Source organism: Aulonocara stuartgranti (assembly GCF_965226115.1).
Source record: "Aulonocara stuartgranti genome assembly, chromosome: 5".
NCBI lineage: Eukaryota > Metazoa > Chordata > Actinopteri > Cichliformes > Cichlidae > Aulonocara > Aulonocara stuartgranti.
Genome location: NC_138943.1, coordinates 33,267,954 through 33,293,968, shown reverse-complemented (window position 1 = coordinate 33,293,968; position 26,015 = coordinate 33,267,954). Strand labels below are relative to the sequence as shown.

Sequence of the window (26,015 nt, the reverse complement as noted above, 5' to 3'; positions counted from 1 at the left end):
GTGTGCATCTCGTCATTCACGGCAACCAGCTGCACAACACACTGCTGTTGGAGGCTTTTACAGCGATATGCTTAAATGAGAACCAGATGAGAGGTGTGGAAGGGGGCGAGTGTTGTTTAGACGTGTCTGTCTTTGTGTCTCAGAGCAATAAGAGCACATGCAAAAAGCACAGCAGTTCTCATGTCGTGGTAAAAGCAAATATTGTGCTACCTGTCGGTCTCTCGCAGTGGTTCGCTGCCCTTCCGCCAAGAGATCACACCCCAAGGAGACATCTTGGGCTTGCACTCGACGAGCGCGTCTCCTCCTACCTTCACCAGCGTCTGGCTCCTCAGTTGATTGTGAGAAAAATCTGGGGCAACAGCTGAGACAAGAGCAGCATGTTAAAGCCAGTATTTGTAAAAGCCTCACACTTTCTTCTCCTTCCTACAATTCATCTCTGATCGTTTATTTCATTTTAAATGTGGGGCTCAACAGTTTTTCACCATTACATTACAAATACATTGAATTATTGCTGCGGGTAAATCAATGACAGTGGATTAAAGATCTTTATAATGCGAATAATTAGTAATCAGAACGCTGAATAGTAATGCCCACAGCTGATGGGTTGAAGAGATTGATAACAGGCTTGCATGTGCTGTCTGATCACTCTCATAACAACTCGCCTGCGCTAAAACTTGCTTTAAAAAAATCGTGTGCTGTCCGATAACCTCCCCGACATCCTCTTTTTTTCTCCCCATTGACCAGTAAAATCAGGTGTATTGAGCCCGAGCCCAATCGGCTACACGATCAGGATGAGACGCGCCGGAGGTTGAATGGTGAATGAGGGCGGCTGCTGACAAAGAGCGAAGAGTGACGGGCTTGACAGCGCAGATGGGCGAGGCTGGTGAACAAAGCAGCTCCGAGCATACATCACTGTCAGCAGGACGCATTCATCTTATAATTAATGCTTTTCAATTAGTGGCCAATAAGAGGGAGGCCAGAGGTCATCTGAAGAGGGAGCAAACTTGAAAACAAACACTCTTGCGCACACATCTCAAGCAGGGATGCGCACATGCCAGAGTGGGTGTGCGCATCCCTGCACACTCTGTAAACCGGGGCGGGGTCTTACCTATAACTCGCAGCTCTGCATTGGAGTAGACCTCCCCGTGCTTATTGCCGGCCACACACTGATACATGCCGGTGTCAGTCAGGGTCAGGCGACTGATTGACAACACCCCGCTGGCGACCTGTATGCGTTCCTACGGACAAACAGACATGTGCCTTTAATATGCTTTACTCCCATGGCTCATCTACATAAAAACAGGCAGCCAGCGGCCCAGTGAATTATGGTCTGGAAGTGACAGACGTGGCAATAAATCTAGGTTTTCATCACTAATGGAGGCAAAGGCTTGGGTGGATGGAGGCAGGCTAGCGGAAAATGACCCTAATCAATCTACATGTTTATGAGAGTGAAATAAAACCATGCTCTATTTATATCTCTGACTGCACCACAGGGCCCGTTTCCCCTTCAGCAGAAAGAGGGGATAAGAGGGGAAGGAGTATCGAGACATCTGAGGTATACAGCGCTGTGAAAATTGCTTTCCAGATAGGTATGCCCTGTACATACTAAGTGCTGTGTACATGGTCACGCTGTACCACCGCTTCATCTGTTTGGACTATTTGCCCGCCTACGGGGGGAAAATCTTGCTCGTCACTGAGCCATCAAATTAAAATCTATTTAAGGACGGCTAGGCCCAATGAACTAAAAACTCGGCTGGATCAGTGAATCAGTCGGACATTTAATCCCCAGTATACATTTATCTCCCTGAACTCGAGTTTTCGCACCGCTCCTTCACTACAGTATTAAATCCTTGAGCAGTTTTCATACATCTCTATGCAGCTGTGTCAGGTTTTTCGCCTCCCCCGTGTCCCTACGTCTGCTGCGTTCTCCTCCGGCTTCACCCATAATGTCATCAGAGCCTATTTCCATAGGGTTTTTTTTTTTTTTTTTGGAGCGGCCTGTGCTCCAGTTGCCGGGGATTAAGGTACTGTGACATGAAAAGAGAGACCGTCCTCGTCGAAAGATCACAAACTAATCCTGTGTTTGAGCAGGTTGCGCCTGAATTTCCATACCGCTCAGGCACCTCCGGATGTGCAGGGGCGAACATCCCTGCTGGCGAAGGAGGCGAATGCTGGCGTGTATCAGTCTGTGCATGGAAAGCATTCCCATTTATGGCAGCTATTAATTAACCATGACATTCCTCTCAAATCAGCAGTTTTTCATGCAGGGACCTGGGGGGGACCATCTGTACGCCTTATGCTGAATGAAAATGATTGGCAATGTCATTTGCCAACAACTCTGGTGTGATTTACGTGATAAAACAAACAAACAAGACAAAACAAAAACTCAAAAAATATGAATAAATTGAAAAAGTGAGCTTTTCTGGGGGGGGGGGGGGGGGTTAGGATTACTATTACTAGTCTTTGTAAGAATGATGCAAAATGCCTGTAACACTTGCACAGGCTACATTTCATATGATATTATCACAACTTCAATCTACTCATTTGCATTCCAGAACAAAAGGGTGGGGGGTCTTTCATTCTCTTATACTCTAATCTTTCAAGTTTGATCTTTGTTGACCAGAGATGAGCAGTAACGCGTTACTTGTTCAACTGACCGCTGCGGCACACCTGCACCAGGGTAAACCTCCACCTACGCCACTCCTGCTTTACAGGTGAAAATAGAGCAACAGGACCGCTGAGTCTTTGATTTTATTTATTTTCTGCTGTGTTTTACTTGCATTTATTTGAAAGAGCGAGTGTAAACACAAAAAATATTTTATTTTATGTGCTGGAATGTGCAGAAAATAGGTTTAAATGTTAAACAAATTTCTTCCAGTCAGTGAATGTTGCATATAATTAAATTTTTGCTTGATGCATAAAAAAAAAAAGAGATTAAAACTGATAAAACAAGTTTTAAAAAGAGACTTTTCCATTTGATTACATTTTGTATGATGGATTATGCAGAAAAAGTAGAATTGGGCTGAAACATCTATCGCTTTATTACCTATTCAAGTTGTAAATCGTGTTTTTAAAAAGTAACTAAGTAACTAATTAATTTTGAAAATAAGTAATCAGTAAAGTAACGGGATTACTTTTTTGGGAAGTAATCAGTAATTAGTTACTTGACCAACACTGTTGTTGACTAAGAAAAAGGGTTCAAACAAAAAGAAATGATTAGTGCTCACTGGAGGAGAAATGTTAAAGAAATCTGCTCATTCTACTCAGATGTTTGATTCATTTAATGTGCCTGAGCAGGACAGAAGTAGCAGACATGAACTAAGCTCAACAGTGGCTTTATAATAACAAGAACAAAACTTGAGGCGAAGCCTGTTTGCTCCACTTGAGCTTGAACGAACATGGAAAACAAGGAATTTCAACCATCTCTCTGATCCTTTTTAAGTATTAAACCACACTTAAAGCAACATTATTTGAAGCCTTTTGGATAAGAGTCCTAAGAGAGCAGGGAAACCTAAATTCAAGTGCAGAGCAGTAAGCTATGAGTACGGTGGTCCTTTAAATGGACTAAATCCTGTTTCACGGTGGAGTTTCCTTTTAATTGCAGCGCTACTTAATCCTGCAGCCATTGTCAATAAAGCAGCAGAGAGTGAGGTCCTTCAGATGAAAATGCCACAAGAAAAGAAACATAGCTTTTCTGACACAGATAATAAAAGCAATCCTGAGAAAAACTGAACACAAAAGCTTGTTCGCTGTGGGTCCATAATAAAAAATCTCAAAAATATGTAAAAACCCATTAAAGCGTCGCTACAGAACTCAGCAATGACGTCCGCTTTTTCAACGGCTCTGGTTCCAGGAATGAATTTCGCACTTATTTGTCTACGGATGTTTCAGAAAATTATACACAAATGATGCTGGAGATTATGTGGAGACTGGGACGCCAATCATTCTCATGTGTTTTGGAAGTGTAAAAATATCAAACCTTACTGGGAAAGCATTGCAGTAACAATGAAGAAAGTGCTGGGGTATGACGTGCCGTGTGAGGCACGAGTAATATATTTTGGAATATGGGAAAATGTAAGAAAGGAGGACCAGGACCATTACTTGTTTAAAATTATGTTGTTGTCAAGCAAAAAGGTAATAACAAAAAACAGGCTGAAAAGTGACCCTTTAAAATTGGAAGAATGGACTGATGTAATCGAGGACATATATATAATGGAGAAAATGACCTACACTTTGAGACTGAAATCTGACAAACACCGAAAACAGTGGACAAAATGGATAGCCTATAAGACTCATCCCCATAAGGCAGGGACCTCTCCTCGTTGTTTATTTTATTTTTAATTTTTTTAATATTTTTTTTTCTCTTCCACAGATTAAGTGTCCTTTATTCCTTTTAGTTTGTTTCTTTTGTGTTCCTTTTCATATTTTTGTTTGCATGTACTATAAATTTGGAAAAAGTACAAAATAAAAAGTTTAAAAAAATTCTTTCAACTTTTATAATGCAAATTTACAGTACTGTGCAAATGTTTTAGGCAGGTGTAGAAAAATGCTGTCAGCAAAAAACGCTTTCACAAATATAAATGATTGTTTATTGGCCCCGAATGTATTCTGCAGCAGGACAACGACCCCAAACACACAGCCAAAGCGCAAAGAAGAACTGGAAGTACTGGAAGTGATGGTACGGCCCCCACGGAGCCCTAATGTCAACATCATCGAGTGCGTCTGGGATTACATGAAGAGACAGAAGGCTGTGAGGAAGCCTACTTAGTTCTTCAAGATGTTTGGAACAACCTACCAGCCGAGGTCCTTCAAAAACTGTGTGCAAGTGTACCAAGAAGAAGGCAAAGGGTGGTCACACCAAATACTGTTTTTATTTTTTGTCTTTTGTTCATTCACAGCATTTTGTTGATTGATGAAAATCAATTATTAACACTTCCATTTGTGAAAGCATTCTTTGTTTACAGCATATTTTCTCACCTGCCTAGAACCTTTGCACAGTACTGTGCTCTGTTGTCCAAGGAGGTATAATTAAGTCCAGTGTCCAACATTCATGGAGAAAAGGGATTCATGAGAAGAGTAACAATTTAACTATAAACCAGCTGAAATCCAAAGAAATAATATAGAATGTTCTGGATAAAGTTAATTTTTAAACAAAAACACATGAAGTACAGTCCTGCTATGACTCTGATGATAAATGAAGGTAAAAAAACCCCCAATACTAGTCTGTTTTTGGAAGGTTAATGACATCATTATCTGCCACTCCACAGCTGCCTACAAAACTATGATTATGCTAGTCTTTAGTTTTTAGGAGAGGGTAAGTTTGCTTTTTAAAATAAAAGTCAAGTGCTGAGTTGAGAAAAGAACCACCTAAGGTATGAGGAAGACTCCAGAAACTGTTCCTACTTCATCCAAGAACGTGCTAATGCTAAAGCTGGAGAGGGCTAGAATGGCAGCTGAATGATTGTTCATGTGTATTAAAACAGGGGCACAGCACTGCAGTACACTGAAAGCATGTGAGCTTAGTGGACGGTCCATATGTCATCATTTAACAAGTAAATGTAGCGCACATATAATTGACTATTTGACCCCTCCAGGAACCGACAGTCAAAAAATGACTTTTACGTTGCTCTTTTTTTATGCTCAAAGTTCATCAGAAGTTACTTTCAGTGAACTGCTCAGTCAGAAGAGCCGCAATTGATTCATCGTTAATAAATAACAACAAACGGCGGCTCCTCTCCCCACCGCTTCTTACATCACTGACCTTTCCCTCTTCCACTCATTAAGCCACTGCGGTTAATGGTGGCATTTCAAACAATGCAACACCTTTGCTGATTAATCCATTCACCCATGCGTTTGGAATGTATCCATTAATTATGTGTATGTTAAGAAGAATTGTGCAGCACAAACATCAGTGCCATCACTCTAACCTTTAATCATGCACTTACTGCCCCGTATCCAGAGGGTGATGAACTGTGCGTGTAGTTTTCCTCCGTTTTTGAAGCGATCTTTAGAAATTTAATCTATAACCCAAATTCTTAAAAAGCACGCACACTGTGTAAAATGTGCAAATCTCACAAATCTGTTTTATTGACAGTAGAATATAAAATATAAATCAAATGTTTAGCATTTTAATTAAAAAAGGTCATATTAGTGACATCGTGTTTATCACTGTGTAGCTTCCCCTCTTCCTGTAGCAACAGTTCGCACACATCTAACAACTGAGGAGACTAGTTGCTGGACTTTTGAGGCAGAAATGTTTTCCTGCACTTGTCTTTTATAGGAGTCTAGCAGCCTCGTGTCGTCTTTGTTTCTTTAGTTTTTTCATGTTTTCAGTTAGTGAAAGGTCTGGACGGCAGGCCATTTTGGCACACAGATCCTTCTACTTTGCTTTATGAATAGATGGAGTATGTAGTTTAGCATCGTCTTGCCGAATTATGCAAGGCCTCTGCTGAAAAACACATCATGTGGATTTGAGCATATGTTGCCTTTTCAGTTGTGCAAGTTGCCAATTCCAAAAACACCGATGCACCCATACCATCAGAGATGCTTTTGAACTCTTCTTTAGTCCAGAGGATGTGGCGTCCACGTTTCCAGAAATGTTCTCTTTGATTTGTCCCACCACGGAACAGTTTTCCACTTTTCTTGTGTTCAAACCGTGTTTCCTAGCTTCATTCCTGGATTCAGTAAGTTTAGAGAAAGAGAAGACTGCAACATTCCTGATTTTGTAGCGTCTTTTTTGCTTGATGGAGCAGATTAACCTGCATTCGAGGATGGCACTGTAAACTGTGGTCACAGACAACGGTTTCTGGAAGTGTTTCGGAGTCTGTGCGGTGATCTCCATGCCAGGATCGTGCATGTTTTTGATGCAACGCCACGGGAGAAGATTATGGGCCTTGAATATTGAGTTTCTGCTTTGTACCTTGTTCTCCAGACTCTCACAATCTTTTGATGATATTATGTACTGTAAATAATAAGATATTCAAACAGTTTTACAATTTTGCAGATTGCTGAACCTCTGCTCATTTTTACTTGAGCAAAAAACTCTGACTATGCCCAATAATATTATCAACCCTTAGTCGCTCATTGTGAACAAAATATGGGTTTATTTACATTTGTTGGACTTGTCATTGCACCTCCAGTAAACAGAGAAAGAAGCAGTAAGGTCACAGGGAGTCAAACGGGATCAATCAAATGCTTTGTTGTTTACTGTTTTTAAGAAACTGCCAAATAAGAAAAACAATAACATGATTACTCTCACACACCGAAAACACAAGAGCCTTACCTCATAAGAGGTGCTGATAAAAGCGTTTGCCATTGGCTAAACAGGTTGTTGATTACTCTCCCCTGATGGCAAGCCAAATCAGTTTTTTTATATGAAAAAGCCTGTGCTGTGTGGAGTACTGCCTCCAGTAATAACAACACACAGAGTTCATTTCAACCACATGTATAACATTCAAGTACTGATCGATATCCTCTGGTGTGTTTGTCGCCTTTCTTGCATAATGAAGCAAATTAACATAATGCCTGTTTATTTATCAGGTGCACGCTGTGCCTGAATGTCCAATCGTTATTTTCCAAACAACCTGACTAAATGATCTGATATCATAATCCAACATAAATAACAAATACAGGGGATCATATTTTTGCAAATGCCAACAGCAGAGTTCAGTTAAAGTTAGGTGTGGAAGTAGGCTGGTCCTAATAGACTCATCTCTCATCACCGGACTCATAATGGGGACCCGGAGGCAGGCGGCGAGCTAAAATGAAAGTAGGATATACAATGTTTGTATAGAGAATCTTGTATTTTTCTTCTTTGGTGGCACAGGATTAATAACCGCGCTCGGCGTGGAGAGATTTAGCAGAAGATTAGGGTGGCTCTTACATCACTGTACTTGGCCTGCTTACAGTTTCGTCTCTCAGCACAGCAGACACAGTTTAATTCCTTTGAAATAAATGCTGTTTTGCAGAAGTGAGTAACATAAACTGAACAGGAGGCACTGTGTTGTAATGAAGAAGAATATAATGCAAGGTAATTAGTCAGTAAAGCTTGAACAAGCAGCGCAATAAAGCTCTGAAAGTACAGTACATGGCTGCTCCAATCCTTCATTCGGCAGCGCGGAGTGTGTGAGAAACATCTGTCGCGAAGCTGCCGAAGAAGGTCTAGCCCTTTTCTTCAGTTCTAAAAACACGCGGGTCGCCGGGAGCTCTCACCTCGGTAGACTCCAGGTTTTCCCCGTTCTTCATCCACCTGTATGAAGGCTTGGGCTTCCCGGTGGCTTTGCACTCCCACGCCAGCGAGTCGTCGATGAGCTTCTGGACATCTTGGGGCGTCTCGATGAGATGAGGAGGAGCTGGAAAGAGCGGAAGTACGAGGCAATTAGAGTGAACACTTTTTTTTCAATTCACAAATCTGATGTTCTCAAAACACCTCATACATGCAGCAAAACACTATGGTTAACCCACAAAAGTACAGTGCACAAAAGATGTCATATCAGTGCTTAAGTTGGTGCTACCGAAATAAAGCGTTTCTTTCAGACAGCGTGATCCAAAGCCATCAACATGTTTGGATGTTTTGTGGATTCCTGAAGTGTTACACTTATCTTGTCATTTCCTTGTCATTGACAGTGAATGCCTGCTGATGAGGAAATTTACACAGTACCTGAAATAAACATGCATGTGTAGTACTACACTTTCACTGGACTGGTCTTCTATAGGACTTTCCTACTCAAGTACTCAAAGCACTGTACACAACATGTCTCATTCACACAAGCACCTATTTTTCTGCATCTAAGTGCATGCTATTGCACCTAACATTCACACACATTCATGCTCCAAAGAACCAGGGGCAACTCAGCGTTCAGTATCTTGTCCAAGGATGCTTTGGCATACAGACTCGAGAAGACAGGGATTGAACCACCAACCTTCTGATTAGTCTGACATTTAGTCAAATACACTCATCAGCCTCACACGTCACACCCTTCTTCCAACGCAACAGGGGAAGAACTACAGTAGACAACCATCATACCATCCATCCATCCTCTTTTCTCCTCTGCATCTTCTATATCCATGACCCACACATAAGGGCGTGGGAGATTTTCACAATTAGAAGCACTATTACAAGTGCAGGGATTTACACAATGAAATAATGCAAGCATAATGAGCAGAACTCTTTAGGTTTATCTGTTTTGATCGCGCAGACACATACGACCAATCTTTGTCCAAAGTGCAGACAGCTGCACATTGTTATTTGCCCTAATTTTCTAACACATTTGTAAATGCTAAGAACGAATGAGAAATGATCTTTCTAATGTGCAGAAGTAAAGTCTTGAAGGATGTCATATTCTAACGACTGAAAATTGAACTGTAATATATGGAGGCAAGAAAAGGTTGCACTCTCTCTCTGCTGTTTGGGGGCATAATGCAGCTTTCGAGGAAGACTGCAGACCCTTTAACCCAGTTGTTATTTGCATTATTTATACTGGAACTGTGTAATAGACTGCAGAACATCAATCACAAAGTGCAGTGAATGACAGTGCTCATCATTTTAAAACTGAATAATGAATCAGTTCAGTCATTTATTATAAAAACAAATAGAACATGCATTTATGTCAGAAACCAAAGGTTGTTAATAAGCTGTTAAATCCAGTAAAAGGAGTGGTTTAGTAGTGTGGTTGTTGTGTGCTTTTATTCAATTCTAGTTACAAATTTTCTTCCCACTTGTAGCAACACTTGTATTTTGAATTTCACACGATCCTGTGAATAAGAAAGATTTCACAGGACTCTAAGCAGTCCTGTGAAAAACTAACATCCCCGTCATTCGGCGTGCAGAAGCACATTTATCAGCACTAACATGAAGTAATCCTTTACTTTATCAGTCTCTCACATATTTGCACTTTTGGCTCGTCTTTACAAAGTTGCTTCAGCTCATCGAGGTTTGTGGGCATTCACATATGCACGGCTCTCTTAAGGTCCAAACGCAAAGTTTCAATCAGGCTTTTCACAGAACTGCACAGGGTCTTATGAAAACCTTCTGCCCAGTAGACCACCAGATATAGTCAGACCAACCTGCCTGGCACCAACAAGCACACCATGTTCACTCAAAAAAATCTCCTTTCTTCCATCTCTACATGCCATAATGCAGTGAGCTGCTGCCACGTGAACGACTCATCAATGAGTACTTGAACAGCTGTACCTAATGAAGTGGCCAGTGAGTATGTGCATTATATATGTGTGTATACACACACACACACACACACACACACACACACACACACATTTGTATATGTGCATACATTTGAGGCGTAGTGACGTGAGTGTCATGGGCCTGGGTCTGTGAGCCGGCGTTTTGTGTTTTTGAATTATTAATAGTCTTTCATGTCGTTGTTATTTAGTTTCTAGTCTCTTGATCTCTGTCTCCGTACTTCCCCTTTGTTCCTTGTGTCACATCTAGTCAAGTTATGGTTTCATGTCTGTGCTTTTCACTGTCTCGTGTTTCCTGTTTTACTTTGACAGTCCCCTGCGCTATGTCAGGCTTTTCTAGTTTTGCTTCTCCCGGTCTCGTTGCGTGTGATTTCTCCCAGTTGTGTGTGTCTCCTCCTGTGTCTCATTCCCTCGTTAACCCTCTGTGTATTTAAGCCTTTTGTCTTCCTCTGTTTGTCGCCGGATCAACTGTGTATCACCTGCTGCATTTCTCCATGTTCCAGGTTCATTGTTCCTTGTCTCAGGTTTTCGTATTCGGTCTTTAATTTCCTTATATTTGTTTTAAGGTTTTTCCCAGTTTTGTCATTCTCTCCTTTGCCTCGCTGTAATAAAGGCTCGCTTTCACTTTAAGTCTCTCACCGTCTGTGTCTGCACTTGGGTCCACACTCTCTCTCCACACGTCTGCATTAATTAACCAACAAGTGAATGATAACATCTGTCTTCATTGAAGTGCAGTAACAAACCCTGAATTACACATCTACTGCCTTTGACTGGAGCTAAAAAAAATGTAAAAAGATCACTGAACTCCTTTTATGCTTTCTTTTACTTTCCAAGTGTTCTTATATCTGAACAAAAAGGATGAAAACCAGATCCATATTCATTAGGGTGGGCACCGGCACCATAAAAACGCTCCATTCAATACAGTCTCGGTAAATAATGGTATAATTATACGGAGGGAGAATTGATTCTTGCTGTGTCATGCAAGTAACTCAGGGCTGGTTAATGACTAAGCTGGAAAAGAGGTACATAAAACTAGATCTTTAAAGCTCTCCCTGTGTGTAATGTTCTGTGCGTTCCTCTTGATATGTAGGTCCAGCCACTATCATCCTATATCACACAAGGCCAGTAGCAGGACAAGAGGAATAGCTGACCACACTTTTCCATTCCACAGATCTCACCTAATGTCAGAGGTGGGACCAAGTCATTGTTTTGCAAGTCTCAAGTAAGTCTCAAGTCTTTATCCTCAAGTCTCAAGTCAAGTCTCAAGTAATGTCAGGCAAGTCAGAGTCGAGTCTCAAGTCACTGGTGTAAAAGTCCAAGTAAAGTCACAAGTCTGAAATTTTGAATTTCAAGTCCTTTCCAGTCTTTAAAAAAAAACAAAACGAAAAAAGCATGTTGCAGTTATGCTAAATGTAAATATTAGACCATGTAATTTTTAAATCTGTTTTTCTCAACACATGACAAAATAGTGAACTTAGAAAATATACACAAATAGTGAAATTGCACCTCTTTAAAATGCAGCTCAATTAAACCTAGCTCCAAGAATAATTTTCACCGACAGTTCTGAGATAAGCTGCATGTTATTCTTGGATGCGGTTGTAGGACCGGCTTTATTAAAATCGCATGACAAAAATATCATACACATTAAAAAAATCTGCATCACCAACGTAGCCTGGAAAACATTTGCTAGTTAGATGAAGTCAGCTATCTCATTGTAGCATATTTATATGCATATTTATAATCATACGGTTCTTGGAGTGAGTGCATACACTCATGAAGTTTAGTAACTTCAGGTCACTGCAACAAGCCCAGGTACAGTTTACCGACGGATGGGTGCAGGACCTTGAAATGCACCGTGTAGAAAGTAAAGACCATCGTACGTATCATAAGTTTACCAGTCTCACAAATCGTCATCATAAATACACATTCATTAACCGTTTATTAATAGGACCTTTGAGCTCAACGGTAATTAATTAGTAGTGGAAATAATTTCTGGTAGCATCACAGAAATGTAGCAGTGACAATAATACTGTATGCTGTAATCGTACTGGGCAATTAGCAGGGCTCTAGAGTGCGACCAATTTGGTCGCAAATGCGACCAAATTTTTCAGTGGTGCGACTAAAAATAAATATTTGGTCGCACAGGTGCGACCAACTGTTCCGGTAACAAAAAAAAAATCTCTGTAACTCTCCGTGTGGTCAACAACAGACACACATTATGCCCCTATCGTGGACTAAACCAATCAGAGATAGTCAGGGGCGGGACCTCTCTGATTGGCCGTGGTCCAGTTGAAAGTGCAGGTGGAAGAGAGAGGTGAGTAGCTTGAATAAAGCGATATCAATTCATTAACGGATTCCACACAAAGACCTAAACACGGAGCGGACCCAACACATCAGAATCAGCTTCGTCTTTCTCGTCTTTCTCGGCTTTCTCACCCGACGGCCTGAACACGGACACGCTGTCGGAGCTTAGCGATTCTTCGGGTCCGCGCTGTGTTTACGTCTTTTTGCGCTGATTCTGAGCTGCAGGTTTTGTCTCTCTCCAACCAAAATTCACTGAGCCTGCAGCAAAAGAAGCAGCAAACTGCGCTTCACTTTTGATCAATGTCGTCATGAATTCCCTCTGACTTTTGCTGTTTTGCTTCCACCACGATAAAAATCACACTTCCTGCACAGCTCTCTCTCTCTCTCTCTCTCTGTACTTCAGGAACAGTTTCCCGTCTCAAATCTGTTTTCTGCATTATTCATTCGCTTATTACCCACCAGTCTAGCGTTGTTTACAGCGCTTTTTCTTTTTTCACTTAAATGACCTCGGACAAGAAAGCCTAATTTCTGCTGTTCAGTACTGAAGAAATTTAAATTTCTTAAAATTATGCAAAATTGCAGAATATTTTTAAGGTTATCTGCTATAAAAAGCCAGACCAGGAAAATCTCCTTCATGTTTTCCTGTGTTTTATTCTCAGTTACTTTCACACAAAGGCATCTGCTGTGATTTTCACAATTCTGATGAAGTCTCATGTGTATCAGTACTGATAAATGATCAGAATTATAATATTTCTGACTGTCTGAGGCTAAATTGAATCAAATCAGGACTTTGAGAACCGGAATTGAATGGATTATAGAAATCAGTGATGATACTCAGCCCTAGTGAGCAGCCTAGGCCTGAGAGAAGTGGATGTAGCTGTGGGTAATAAGAAAAGATGAAAAGAACTATTGATAACTTTTTTGTTAAGTTAAGGCCTGATCTGTCTGAAATTCATAGCCAGTGCTCTGACACGGTGCCATCAATATTTGAATGCTGAAAAAGCACAGTGTATCCAGAAAACACATTATATGCTGCAGTAAATGCACTGCCCAAGTGTCCCCTCTCCCCACGGCCTTTCAGCAGCAGACAGCAGCAAACAGGTCATCAGAGGAGGCCAAGATGATGATTAAGTTTTTAACATTTTCTACAATATTGACAAAGCACTTTAAGCACAAGTTTGTTAGTTAATAATTTAGAAATTAATATTGTCTGTATGGACTTCCCCCCCCAAAGAAAGTGCACATGTAAAACTGCGGTGTTAAGCGATGCGGTTGAAAAATTTGAGTGCGCCTAACTTTTGTGCCGGTACGCCTAAATTTTTAAAGTTAGGCGTACCGGTGCGCCCATGTCAAAAAGTTAGTCTAGAGCCCTGATTAGTGATACAAAAAACCTGTTTTATCCTGTGAATAAAAGTATATGTTTTTGTCAATGTACCATAATAACAGAAGCGAAACGCAATATTGTGTCAGGACAATTCACTATTTATGCACAATAAATAAAGGAGCATAGCGCGACAATTTCTGTTCAGCGCCAGACTTGCTTGTAACCTATATCACCAATTATGTTATGAAAATGACGCATTAACTACAACAGCAGACTGACCTTTGTGTAAATGCTTGGAGCAGACTAACCTGTGAGCTGGAGTGTTCTGGGACGTTATATTTGATCTTTGAATGGCTGCAATCCAGGCCATCCGTCGCGTCTTTGTTACTTCGGAAACATGGCTCGAACAATTTCTCTTCAACGACGTAATCCGATAACAACCGATCTCTTTACCCGTCGGCTTCCCGTGGCTGTCATGCGACCGGCTATTGCAGTTAATAATACAACAGCTTCTTGACATTTTTGTGTTTCTTTTTATCGCTGTATAACTGATTTCAATTGAAAGCCTGCGTGCGCTAGTACCTCTTGCCACGAGTTCCCAGAATCCTTTGCGGTTTTACCCGTGAATGACGTCACATTTTCAATCTCTATATAATATGCATGTTAAATTTTATATTTGGGGTGAAATATCAAGTCTTTTCAAGTAAACCGGTTCAAGTCCAATTCAAGTCCCAGGTCATTGGTGTAAAAGTCCAAGTCAAGTCACAAGTCTTACAACATTTTTTCAAGTCAAGTCTAAAGTCATAAAATTAATGACTCGAGTCTGACTCGAGTCCAAGTCATGTGACTCGAGTCCACACCTCTGCCTAATGTCACTGTCAAGGACTGACCTTTTCACTTACAGTACAAATCCTGCTCTAATTGGCTTCGCTATACAGTATTTTGCCTTCAAGTAAAGCGTGATACACAGGAGAACACGGAGAAATTACACATTCAGCATGTAGTCAAAGTGTGCGCGCGTGGGCCCGTGTGTGTGTTGGGAAAGAGAGAGACAAAAAAGTCTGATAACAAGAGGTAGATGAGGCAACCAGAGGGGGTATTTGTGTAGTTTTGTTTAGCTATGCTGGAGTCTTGCACTGATACGACATCAAAATCCGGCCAGTATGAAAGAGCGATTTGTGTTTGTGGATCATGTGCCGCTAAAATCATGCACGAAGTTGGTTGAGATCACTAACATCTGACTCGTATGGAGCCAGTGTTGTTGTTGTCAGTGCAGCTGAGGGGGGAAAAGTGATGAATTTCTTTTAAACTAAAAGCTGCTGGAAGATGAATCTTCAGTTTTTTATCCTGCCACAGAGAAGACACGTTATTCTCAAATAGGTCCGGGGCAAAATATCGATTCGCTAACGTTTTGATTCGTCTTGCGATACATTATCACAACAGTGAGGCCACATGTCAGTGATTTAAAGAAAAAATGTGTAGTTGCTTTAAATTTAAGCTTGGACAACAGGGCTAATTATGTGAAGGAACACACAAACATACACACTCTGAGCTGTCCGTTGTTTAAACTCTATATTTAATTGTAAAGCAGTAAAACAATTCCAATATTAAATTTCCAAAAAAAACACTGCTTTCTGAATGTATATGTTCACTCTTATTTTGAAGCCACTAACACATTTCAAAGAAACTGGGCAGATTTACCGCTGAGCTCTGCTAACTCAACAGATTCCAACGTTCCTTTGTGCACTGTATCATAGTCTAAGGAGCTTGCAAAGAAAAGCGTCTGGACTTCTGTAAGTTGCTTGAAGACATTTCACCTCTCATCCGAGAAGCGTCTTCAGGTCTAAGGTCAAATGGTGGAGAGTCCCAGGGGTCCCAGGGGGTCCATGTCCTGCAAGAAGGACATGGACCCCCTGTTGTTACTCTACCTAATCACACGAGCCAGGGTTTGAAAATGGGTGTAGGTCACAATCAGGCCATGTCCATGCTAATATGTTTTTGTTTGAAAACGCATCTTTTTCTCTCCGTTTTGGCCTTCTGTCCACACTGAGACGGCGTTTTTGGTCAAGGAACACGGAGCTTTTTTGAAAATGTTCTCCAAAGGCGATGAAAAACGTCTTTTGAAAACGATGACGCATTTTACTTATATGATGCAGTCATGTGACCAATTCAACTAAGATGGCGGATGGCATTGTAGTCTTTATTCTTGCTCGCTTTTGCAACGTTGTACTCTTGTGTTACTCACAGCAACAACTCCATCTCATTGTCAGTCCATTTAAAAAAACCCGGTGCTTTTCCTCGACAGTTTGCTGCGACATTTTAAAGAGCCGGAAACTAAATAAACAGAAGACGGAAATGACGTAGGTCGAATCGTCTTACGTTTCATGCATTCGCTGTGCAGAACATAAGCGTTTTCAGTCGTTTCTTTTCGAAAACGACTGAAAATGACAGTGTGGATGCGGAGCATTTGTAGACGAATTAGCGTAGACGTAACCTCAGCCAAGGTTTCGGGTGAACCCGCTGTGAATCCTATCCCCACCCTATCATGTTATTGCCTGAGGTCAAAAGGCCCAGGGTGTGTGTTGGCGTTAAGGCGTCTGGGAAGGGATCTCTCCACCATTTGACCCTAGAACTGAAGAATCTTCTCGGTTGAGAGAACGTCTTCAAGCAACTTAAAGAAGTCCAGACGATTTTCTTTCCAAGCTCCTTAGACTACAATGGCCTGGATGACTGAGAACACAGACATACACTGTATCATCTACCTTCCAAACTCTGAAAGCTTAAATGGAATGGGCTTTCCTTGTATAAAATGTTACCCTATTGGGTTGTATGCATTCATGCAGTATGAGCATATATTATATTGGAATATTATTTTCAACAGCAGCACGGTGGTGCAGCGGTTTGCACTGTCACCTCACAGCAAAAAGGTCCTGGGCTCGTGTCAGATGTATGTATGAGCTTGCATGTTCCATCGAGGTACTCCAGCTTCTTCCTGCCTCTCGTCATATTAAAGCTAGGATAGGCTCCAGCCCGTAAGACTCAACTCACAGAAGATGGATGGATGGATCTAGCTGTTTTTCCTGTTTTGTTTCGTTTTAATGTTGCATTTACATGCCCGCTGCTATAACACCAAATGCTTTCAACCAGCCTCTGTAAGCATTTGGGAAAAGAGGAGACGTAGTGATTTAATTTTGAAAGTAAAATGTTTTCATATTCTTGCTAAATATGAATGTTTCTGCTCAACAGTTTGGGCCTCGGCGGATATCTTCATCGCTTCAAAATGCTCCAAACGTTTTCAGTGGGTGACAGGTTTGAAGTCAAGGCATGCCAGGTTAGCTCCTGCTGCTGGAATGTGTGCAGAACATAGTTTGGAATTGTTGCTGAAATGACAGAGACCTGGAAAAAGACATCGACTACATTATGTTGCTCCTGCATACATTACAACCTGTTCCAGCTGAGATTGGGTGAGAGGTGGGGTACACCCCGCACAGGTCACCGGTGTGCTGCAGAGCTAACACACACAGACACACAGACAACAATTCACACTCATGTGCACCTACAGCCAATCTAGAATCACCAGTTTATTTAACAAGCCTGTCTCTGGACAGTGGAATCAAACCCACTCACACACAGGGGGGACGTGAAAACTTGTGAGCAAACAAAGACTTGTTCCTGAGTCCATGGAGAGATTTCCACCACAGAACTGTGCCTGATTTTCAGGGCCTGGAGATTAAACCCATTGCCCCTGGTTTCCTATCAGTGTTATCACTATATAAAAACAAAATTGACCATTTTTTTTTATTCTTTGCTTGAGGTGTTTTCTATATGCAGTAAACACAAAATCACTAAATTCATATTGATGCTGTACATGAGTGCAGGCTTTGCAGGCATTCAGTCAGCTGCACCATATGTGCCTGTATACATTTGCTGCAACAAATGGGAAAGATGTGAAACTAGACTTTCTATAAACGTTACCATCACCACTTATTTAGCCTAACATCCATTCATGCTACACCAGCTCTCCATCAGAGTCTGACTGGGCTGCTCCCACCCACCACATTTTTCTGAGCCGCATTGTCATCGTTGTTCTTTGCCCCCCCTCGCTGTCAGCATCCTTCGCTCTATCCCTCACCTGCTGCGCGCGCATCGACCCTCAGAAAACGCTTGCCAAATGAAAGCCGGCAGCCCGTCCCAGCCTGCGCCGGGGCTAAGCACACAAACAATCAGGTGCGACGTCAAGAGGCTAAAGCAGAGGAAAGATGGGAATTTGCCTTATCGGTGGAATCACTACGAGATAATGCAGCGGTAAGCCAGCAAAAACACAAATGGGAACACAACAGGGAAACTAACCTGTCACAGTTCTGCATTTACTTCCCCTCTGAGTAATATCGACATCAGCAAGTGAGCAAAAGCCCATTTCTTTTCAAAGCGTTTTCTTCACAGGGGAAATTTAACAAACCTTTTTGTCTATGGCTTGGATTTGCTGTTAGGAACTTCATCCAGTACAGAATTATGACTAATAAGGAGAAAAAACAATATGATCACAAGGTGCAGCTGATTTTGCAAATCTGCTTTGGCCTCAAGCTAAATCGTTTATTTATTAAAATACATGAAGACAGGAAAGAAGAGATGGAAACCTCCTGTAAAAATGCTGTTGTATTACAAACATAGCTCCTTCACATTTTCTGTGTATTAGAGAGAAAAACAAAGCAGTGCTTCTGTCTCTTAGTACATCAAGAGTGGTATTAAAAGTGTGACCGATGTGCCTCCATAAAGTAACACCTTCATTCCTTCCTGTCTAACACAAAAGCCATGCTCGCCTTTCACTGTAGCTTGCTTAGATGTACAAGAGATACCCTTATCGATTCCCCCCATTGGCTTACACTGCTGACGAATGTCTCAAAGGCTTAATTCAAAGGGAGTTCAAAATAAGATTACTGATTTTTATCACCTGGCTGCAGACAGCAGGGGTGAGAGAGAGGGAGAGACTGACAAAAGCCATCAAAACTGAGAGAGGAAAGGTGGCTCAGAGGGACGAATCAAGCATTGGCGGATCACAGCGTGCTCCTGGCCCGTTAGAGTGAGCGAGGCTAAGTGCTTCCAGGGCTGTTATAAATAACGGCAAATTGTTTAATGCCTCAAATGAGTTATTTGTGACGGCTGACACAGCAGGACTGGAAGGGGAGAAAATAAGAAGGAAGAAAACAGAGAGATGTCGAGGTGGGAGGAAACGCCACAGAATGTGAAAAGCACAAGTAAACAGTCTCAAAGACCTTGGTGGAAATGAAATATCCTGGTTCAAATGTTGCTGCAAACATGAATGTAACAGCACAGTTTGATCTGGTTATTCAAAACTGCATTAGCAGCTGTTTCGAACAGTTACCAAGATAATTTACACATACAATTTGAAGATAAAGTCATTCGAAAAACTAAGTACACCCCTAATGCTTTCATAGGAATTCACCACAAAGCCAGGCCACGCAACGTTCAGAGAAACAGGAAAAAACGCTCGAGCGTTTTCGAGCTACAGGCCTCAGTTAGCATGTTAAAGTTCATGACAGTACAATTAGAAAACATATGGCTTGTTTGGAAACGTTGCCAGGGGAAAATCTCTTTTTCTTGGCCAATGTTGCTAAAGATAGCATAGCAGGGATGGTGGTGGAGGGGTGATGATTTGGGCTTGTTTTGCAGCTGCAGCACTCAGGCATCTTACAGTCTTTGAGTTGACCATAAACTCGATATAGTCAAAAGTGAGACTATCTGTTCAACACAAGTGTGGTTAAAACTGGGTCATGCAACAGGGCAATGGTCCCAAGGACAGAAGCAAAAAGCAGAATGAATGAAAAAGTACCAGATGTGCATTGCAAGTTTGAGCTAAAAAAACTTCCCATAGCCATGTATGCTTTGCATGCTAGGATGTGGCAATGTACTATATCTCACGCCAACCGGTCACAGCAGATGGCCCCGCCCCTCCCTGAGCCTGGTTCTGTCAGAGGTTTCTTCCTGTTCAAAGGGAGTTTTTTCCTTCCCACTGTCGCCAAAGTGCTTGCTCATAGGGGGTGATTGTTGGGTTTTTCTCTGTATGTATTATTATAGGGTCTACCTTACAATATAAAGCGCCTTGAGGCGACTGTCGTTGTGATTTGGCGCTGTATAAATAAAATTGAATTGAATTGAATTACTATAGCTGTCCAGAGGTCTCTCTTGGCCAGCAACTAGCCATGAAATGAATGTAAATTCTCCATGTTCTCCTAATTGCTTTTGTTGCTCCAGCCCAGGACACATCTACCCAGTAAGCTGACTGAACATTCTCGCGTGGCTTGTAATGACGCATTTTTGCTCACTTGGATTTTCATCTGTGTGAAAAGTAGACCAACAAAAGGTGTGAAAATGCTCTCAGAGAGCTATGTTTAAACAAATACCTGCAAAGGTCAATGAACTGATGTCATTTTGTAAAGAAGAGTGGACCAAAATTCCTCTAAACGGTGAGAGCCTGACAAAGTCATGCTGCTACAAACTATTGGAGCACTGGGATACTTATTTTTCATAGAATTGCAGAGACCAATGTTTAACCTCTGGTAACAATTTATGTAATGGTATAAAACCAGAACTTTAAAAAAAAGTCAGAAATTGGGTACAGGGTTCCCCCTTCATTTAAAATTTAGATCTTTTATATTTACTTATTCATGCACTTCTAACACACGTCTTCAGACTGCAGGAATAATGCGGCGCACAAGGAGAAAAACCACCACGCAGCTGATACACATGATGGATACAGAATGAAACTTGTCAGAATGGATTACATGCTTTTCATCTGACTTAAATATTCAGTATAGCCTTAAAACCTAAGAGTAAAATTATTTTTAACCTTATTTCTTTTTGTATTTGGCAGAACACGGACTGTCTTTGGATACTGTACCATAAAATCTAAGAGAAACAGTGCAAATATGTACCCTTTACTCTTTCAGAAAATGTATTTACCTTTTTGACCTCTCAAAAGGTACACATAGGCACCTGGACACAGATTCTTCCTGTAGGAACATAAATTGACTTTTACTAGAATTCTTTTATCTAACAGTGTGGCTACACAAATAATACTCTAAATTCTTTCTTTCTTTCTTTCTTTCTTTCTTTCTTTCTTTCTTTCTTTCTTTCTTTCTTTCTTTCTTTCTTTCTTTCTTTCCTCTCTCCCTAAGTTTCAGTCCCTCTTTGATAACTTCAGAGAAGTTTGAGGGGAAAAAGGACAAAAGCATGATTAAGCATACAGAAAGATGGATATATATTCTTTGCAAATATATAAATCCTTCGGGGTTATGTGCTGTAAAAGTTTTCCCCTTTCCATACTTTTTTTCTTTTCTTTTTTTTTGGGGGGGGGGGGATATTTGTCACACTTACATGTTTCCGATCAGCAAACAAACTTTAATTTCAGTCAAAATAACCGGAGTAAATATAAAAGTTTTTAAATGGTGTTTTCATTCATTAAGGGAAAAAAGCTGCCCAAACCTACCTGGTCCTGTGTGAAAAATTAATTACCCTCTAAATCCAATAACTGACTGTGCAACTTTTGTGATGACTCACAATAAGTCTTTTGGCCCCGTCTTCTTTGTAAAACCGCTTTAATTCAGCCACCGAAGAAAGGTTTTTGAGCAGAAATTGACTGTTTAAGTTAATCCCAAAAGATCTCAATCAGATTTAAGTCTGGACTTTGACTAGGCCACTCTAGTTTTTTTTAAAGGCATTCAGAGGTTCAACTTGCATTCAACTTGCTGGTGTGTTTCAGGTCATTGTCCTGCTAAATAACCCAAGTGCTTTTGAGCTTCAGGAAATGAATTGATTCTCTGGTAGAGAGCAGAATTCATGGTTCCATTAATTACAGCTAGTCTTCCAGGTCCTGAAGCACCAACGACTCTACCACCACCATATTTGACTTTTGGTATGATGTTCTTTCTATGAAACGCTGTGGTAGTTTTACACCAGGTGTAATTTGCGAAAACCTTTCAGGATCATCGAGATGTTTTTGGCAAATCTGAGGCAAGACTTTGTGTTCTTTTGGGTCAGCGGTGGTTTCGCCTTGACACCTCCTGGATGAATCAATGAGCTCTTGGGGTAATTTTGGTTGGTCGGCCAATCCTGTTGAAGGTTTTCTCGATTTGTGGATAATGGCTCTCGCTGTGGTTCACTGAAGTTCCAAAGCCTTAAAAATGGCTTCGGAAACCTTTCCAGACTGAAACAACAGTCTTTGTTTCTCATCTGTTCTTTTACTCAGTGATCTGAAACATGTAAGAGTGACAAATATGCGCCAAAATAATAAATCAAGATCTCCACATTTATCATTTTGCCAAAAATAAAAAGCAGCAAAAAACCTTTAAAATGTTGAGATGCGTGTGTTACTTGCAGATAGTGTTTCTCACAGTCGGTGTTTAATTTTGGAATTAAATAGTCTTTGGTAATCTCTACTTCTACTATCTGAACTCAGTGGGTGTGGCATCAACTGTGACACTGTCAGCAACAATGACTGAAATCTCCTAACCCCCCCTCCCGTTGATCCAGATGCTGCTGTGCAGATTAAGGCCCTGACATATGTGCCACTGGTCTATGTATAGTACATTTAACAGCTTTGATCTCCCGTCAAGTTGGACGTGAATCACGATGCCATCTGGTGGAAACCCAATACGAGGCTCACCAACAAGGTCGTATCCAAGGGCTCAGCCTCATCTACATCACCCTTTAATCTGGATCAAAATATTAGAGGCATCATGGCTGATGGCCTTTAATCATTTTGATGTGCCGTTAAAACAAACCTCTTTCCTCGCGCATGCCACGCCGAGCCTCTGCTGATCGCCGCAGCCGGCTTTGCGAGAAAAAGTTGTGTCTGCTTTTGCTGCCTTTCAGTCTGAGCAGGTCTGACAGATGTGGTGCACGGTGGTCAAATATTCATGCACGACTGGATCACCTACCGTAGAAAGAGAGCTTTCCTTTCACTGTGTTCATTCCCCTGGAGTTTTCAGCCACACACTCGTACGTGCCGGCATCCTCCTGCTGGAAATATGGGATTTCCAGCACGCCGCTGGCCTTTCTCATGTCCACTTTCCTAGGGAATGGCACATTGTCGACTCTCCTCCAGCTTATAGAAGGTGCTGGGCTGTGAAGAGAGGTAAATGTGTTTTTGAAGCTGGTAGGGTGACACAAGAGACAAAAATGTTTATATGCATTTACCTTTATTGGAAATGATAAAGCAGAATTAGAGTATGAGCTGCCAGAATGTAGAAAGCGTGTATACCAATTATCTGCAAGAAAATTTTTAAAAAGTATTCTTTTTATAAGTAAAACCATCACTGAGTCATACTTCACTCTTTCAGTAATTTTCAAGACTGGTGGATGTTGTGCTCGAATAAACCTTGAATTGAAATCTATAAGATCCAAGCTTCAAGAGGAGACTCTGCGAACTATGGATCAAATTCAGATGGCTTACCCTGTAAATGTCCTGCACCATAATTTTCATAAAGAACATGATGGCGTTCAAATCATCTAGCTAAGCAGATTGCATATATTAGTATCTGTTATGTGGAAAGGTGTCTTGCATACATGAAGCATTAGGTTTACACTGATCTGATATTTGGATTGTAAATTGATGTGATACTGGATACTGACAAACTTAAATTGTGTGTTGTTCTGTGAATACACCAGGCATCAGCAGTAGTGCGCTGATTGCGCTGTTTGAAGGTGCCGCACCAAAGCTACGTTTGTTTGCAAAAGATGACGACTAAAACGTTTGATGATGAGTCACCGTCGTCCTCTCCCTCTCCTTTCTCGCACGCTTTATGATTTAACAGTTGCTGAGAAACTTTTATTGCAGACGAGCTCCTCTGGTCCACTCCATGTGTGTGAGGAGATGCACACAATAAAACCGAGAGCAGGGAAGCTTTGCTGATGATAAATGGCAAAGACTCCTACACTGAGATAAAATAAGTGCATTAGGTGAATGAACTAAATAAAATGTAACCTTGATGCCTTTGTTATATTCTATGGTACAAAAAATATCAATTTGAATATAGAAACTGCATCTACTCTAGTCTACTGTTTCTTGCAGAAATGTCTTCATAGCCTTGCTCGTTTGCCTTCACATGCATATGAACTTGGTGACATCCTATTCCTAATCCGTAGAGTTTAATACGATATCAACCCACCCTCTGCAGCTATAACCGCTTCAACCCTTCTGGGAAGGCTTTCCACGAGGTTTACGAGTGTGTTTATGGGAATATTTGAACATTATTCAGAAGCACATTTGTGAGGTAGGACGGTAATGTTGGACAAGAAGGCCTGGCTTGCAGTCTCCACTCTAATACATGCCAAAGGTGTTCTATTGGGTTGAGGTCAGGACTCTGAGCAGGCCAGTCAAGATCTTCCACACCAAGTTTACTAATCCATCTCTTTATGGACCTTGCTTTGTGCACTGGTGCAAAGTCGTGTTGGAACAGGAAGGGACCATCCCCAAACTATGCCCACTATTTGGCTGAGCAGAGTATAGCCTTGTACACTTCATAATTCATCCAGCTACTTTGTTTGTTACACCAATCCAAACTAGAGACCCAGTTCTATTGGCAGCCATACATGCTAATACTATAACACTGCTTCTACTTTGTTAATTTGGCTACTTCTAAAATTTTGAAAACCTGTCTGATAGGTTGGTTTGATTTGATTTGATTTGATTTTTTTCAGCCTAATAATGGCGTCCCTCAACATCAGTCACTATCAGTCAACTGTGTAAATACTGAACTGAAAGTGGGGGACTGTGAATAAAAAATGCTGTAATTCATAAGCAGTGAATGCAAATAATTTGAATTAAAGTTAAAAAGTTAATCAACATCTTGACTGTTTGAACTGAAATCTACTGTGGTGGATAAAGAGGCAAAACTGGAGACAAAAAAACAACAACAAATATGGCAATTAATGGTGATTCTGAATGAAAGTTTAATGTGGGGATTTCATTCTCTGTGGATGTGAAGCTGCAAAAATAACCTAGCACCACAGAGTTTAGTGTAACTGTTCAGCACTTTTTTACTTTAGCCGTGTGTTTTGTGCTTCAGTACACTGTGTTACAAAGCTGTATATTTCAGCTGAAGATCCTTACACCACAACACTCTCGAATTTGTCAGATGTGCAGCCAGGCTTGAAACATACCAGGATTGTAGTGAAATGGCAAAGCACACGTTATGAAAACGTAACATTTTCTCACAACATATTTCTTTTAAATGGTCGTGAGCATGCTGAGCCTGTACTAAAAGTGAGCTTACTTTCCCAGGGCGAAGCATTCAAGTTTTACAGTGGATCCTTTGGCAACATGAACAAGCTCTGGAAACTGAACTTCAATCTTTGGCTCGTATTCACCCATAACACCTGAAAGAGAAATGCAAATGAGTGTTAGTGCAAAGAAAGATTTTTTTTATTCAAGTTTAACAAGTCAGGCAAAAGAAGTTAAAAAATACAGCGTTGTGGTTTCTTCTGTTGCTACCCAAAAGCTGAAAACATTTCTGTGTGCAGCATTATTTTTTTTACTTCCATGCTGAGCAGCAGACACCAGCACTGCTCTCAGCATTGTCACAGGATGCCCTCCCGTTGAAAGTAATGAGAAGAAAAAGCAAAAAACATATTCTCTCCATGTGGACATGCGACACGCTGATGTTCAACTGACAAAATCCAAAAAAGAAAACAACAACAACAAAAAGACTGAGAATTCATAGACGGTTTGAGCTTTTACATCCAGATGAGTTTCACCTCGTTGTAGCGCTAACAGCTATGAACCAGAAAATGGGCCCATAAAATCCCCCTGGGTGCTGCCACTGTGTCTACAAAGCTTCCTGTTGGTGAAGCAGCTCTGGTGGATTATAATATTGCTGCTGTGCATGCTAAAAATCTCTGGATAGGCAGAGAAGAAGACAGAATGTGGATTTTCTGCTGTTCTAGCTTTGGTATAGATGTATTTGAGACTCGTGTCTTACATCCATAGGAAAGAAAAGCACCTCTGAATTTTATTCATTTCCCTTAAAACGACACTGAGGTAAATTACATCAATGAATTTGCTACTTGGCGTGCTGTCATTTCTCCCAGCTCTGCCAGCGCTCAGCACGGGTGCACAAAATGCCGTTTCTAAGGTACTGTCATCCACCAATGTAACAACAGGTTTTTC

The 26,015-nt window shown here is 41.1% G+C and overlaps 1 protein-coding gene across 3 annotated transcripts in view; it reads right to left on the bottom strand.

Moving 5' to 3' along the window:
• The window catches only part of cntn4 (contactin 4), a 204,359-nt gene that overhangs the window by 64,465 nt on the left and 113,879 nt on the right, over positions 1-26,015 (bottom strand). For all 3 annotated transcript variants that reach the window (XM_082532729.1, XM_082532731.1, XM_082532730.1), the window contains exons 7-11: positions 25,123-25,225; positions 22,786-22,970; positions 8,212-8,351; positions 1,109-1,238; positions 211-361 (exon numbers count right to left, since the gene is read on the bottom strand). In XM_082532729.1, coding sequence (XP_082388855.1) covers positions 211-361; positions 1,109-1,238; positions 8,212-8,351; positions 22,786-22,970; positions 25,123-25,225 — 709 coding nt within the window. The remainder of the gene's footprint in view (positions 1-210; positions 362-1,108; positions 1,239-8,211; positions 8,352-22,785; positions 22,971-25,122; positions 25,226-26,015) is intronic.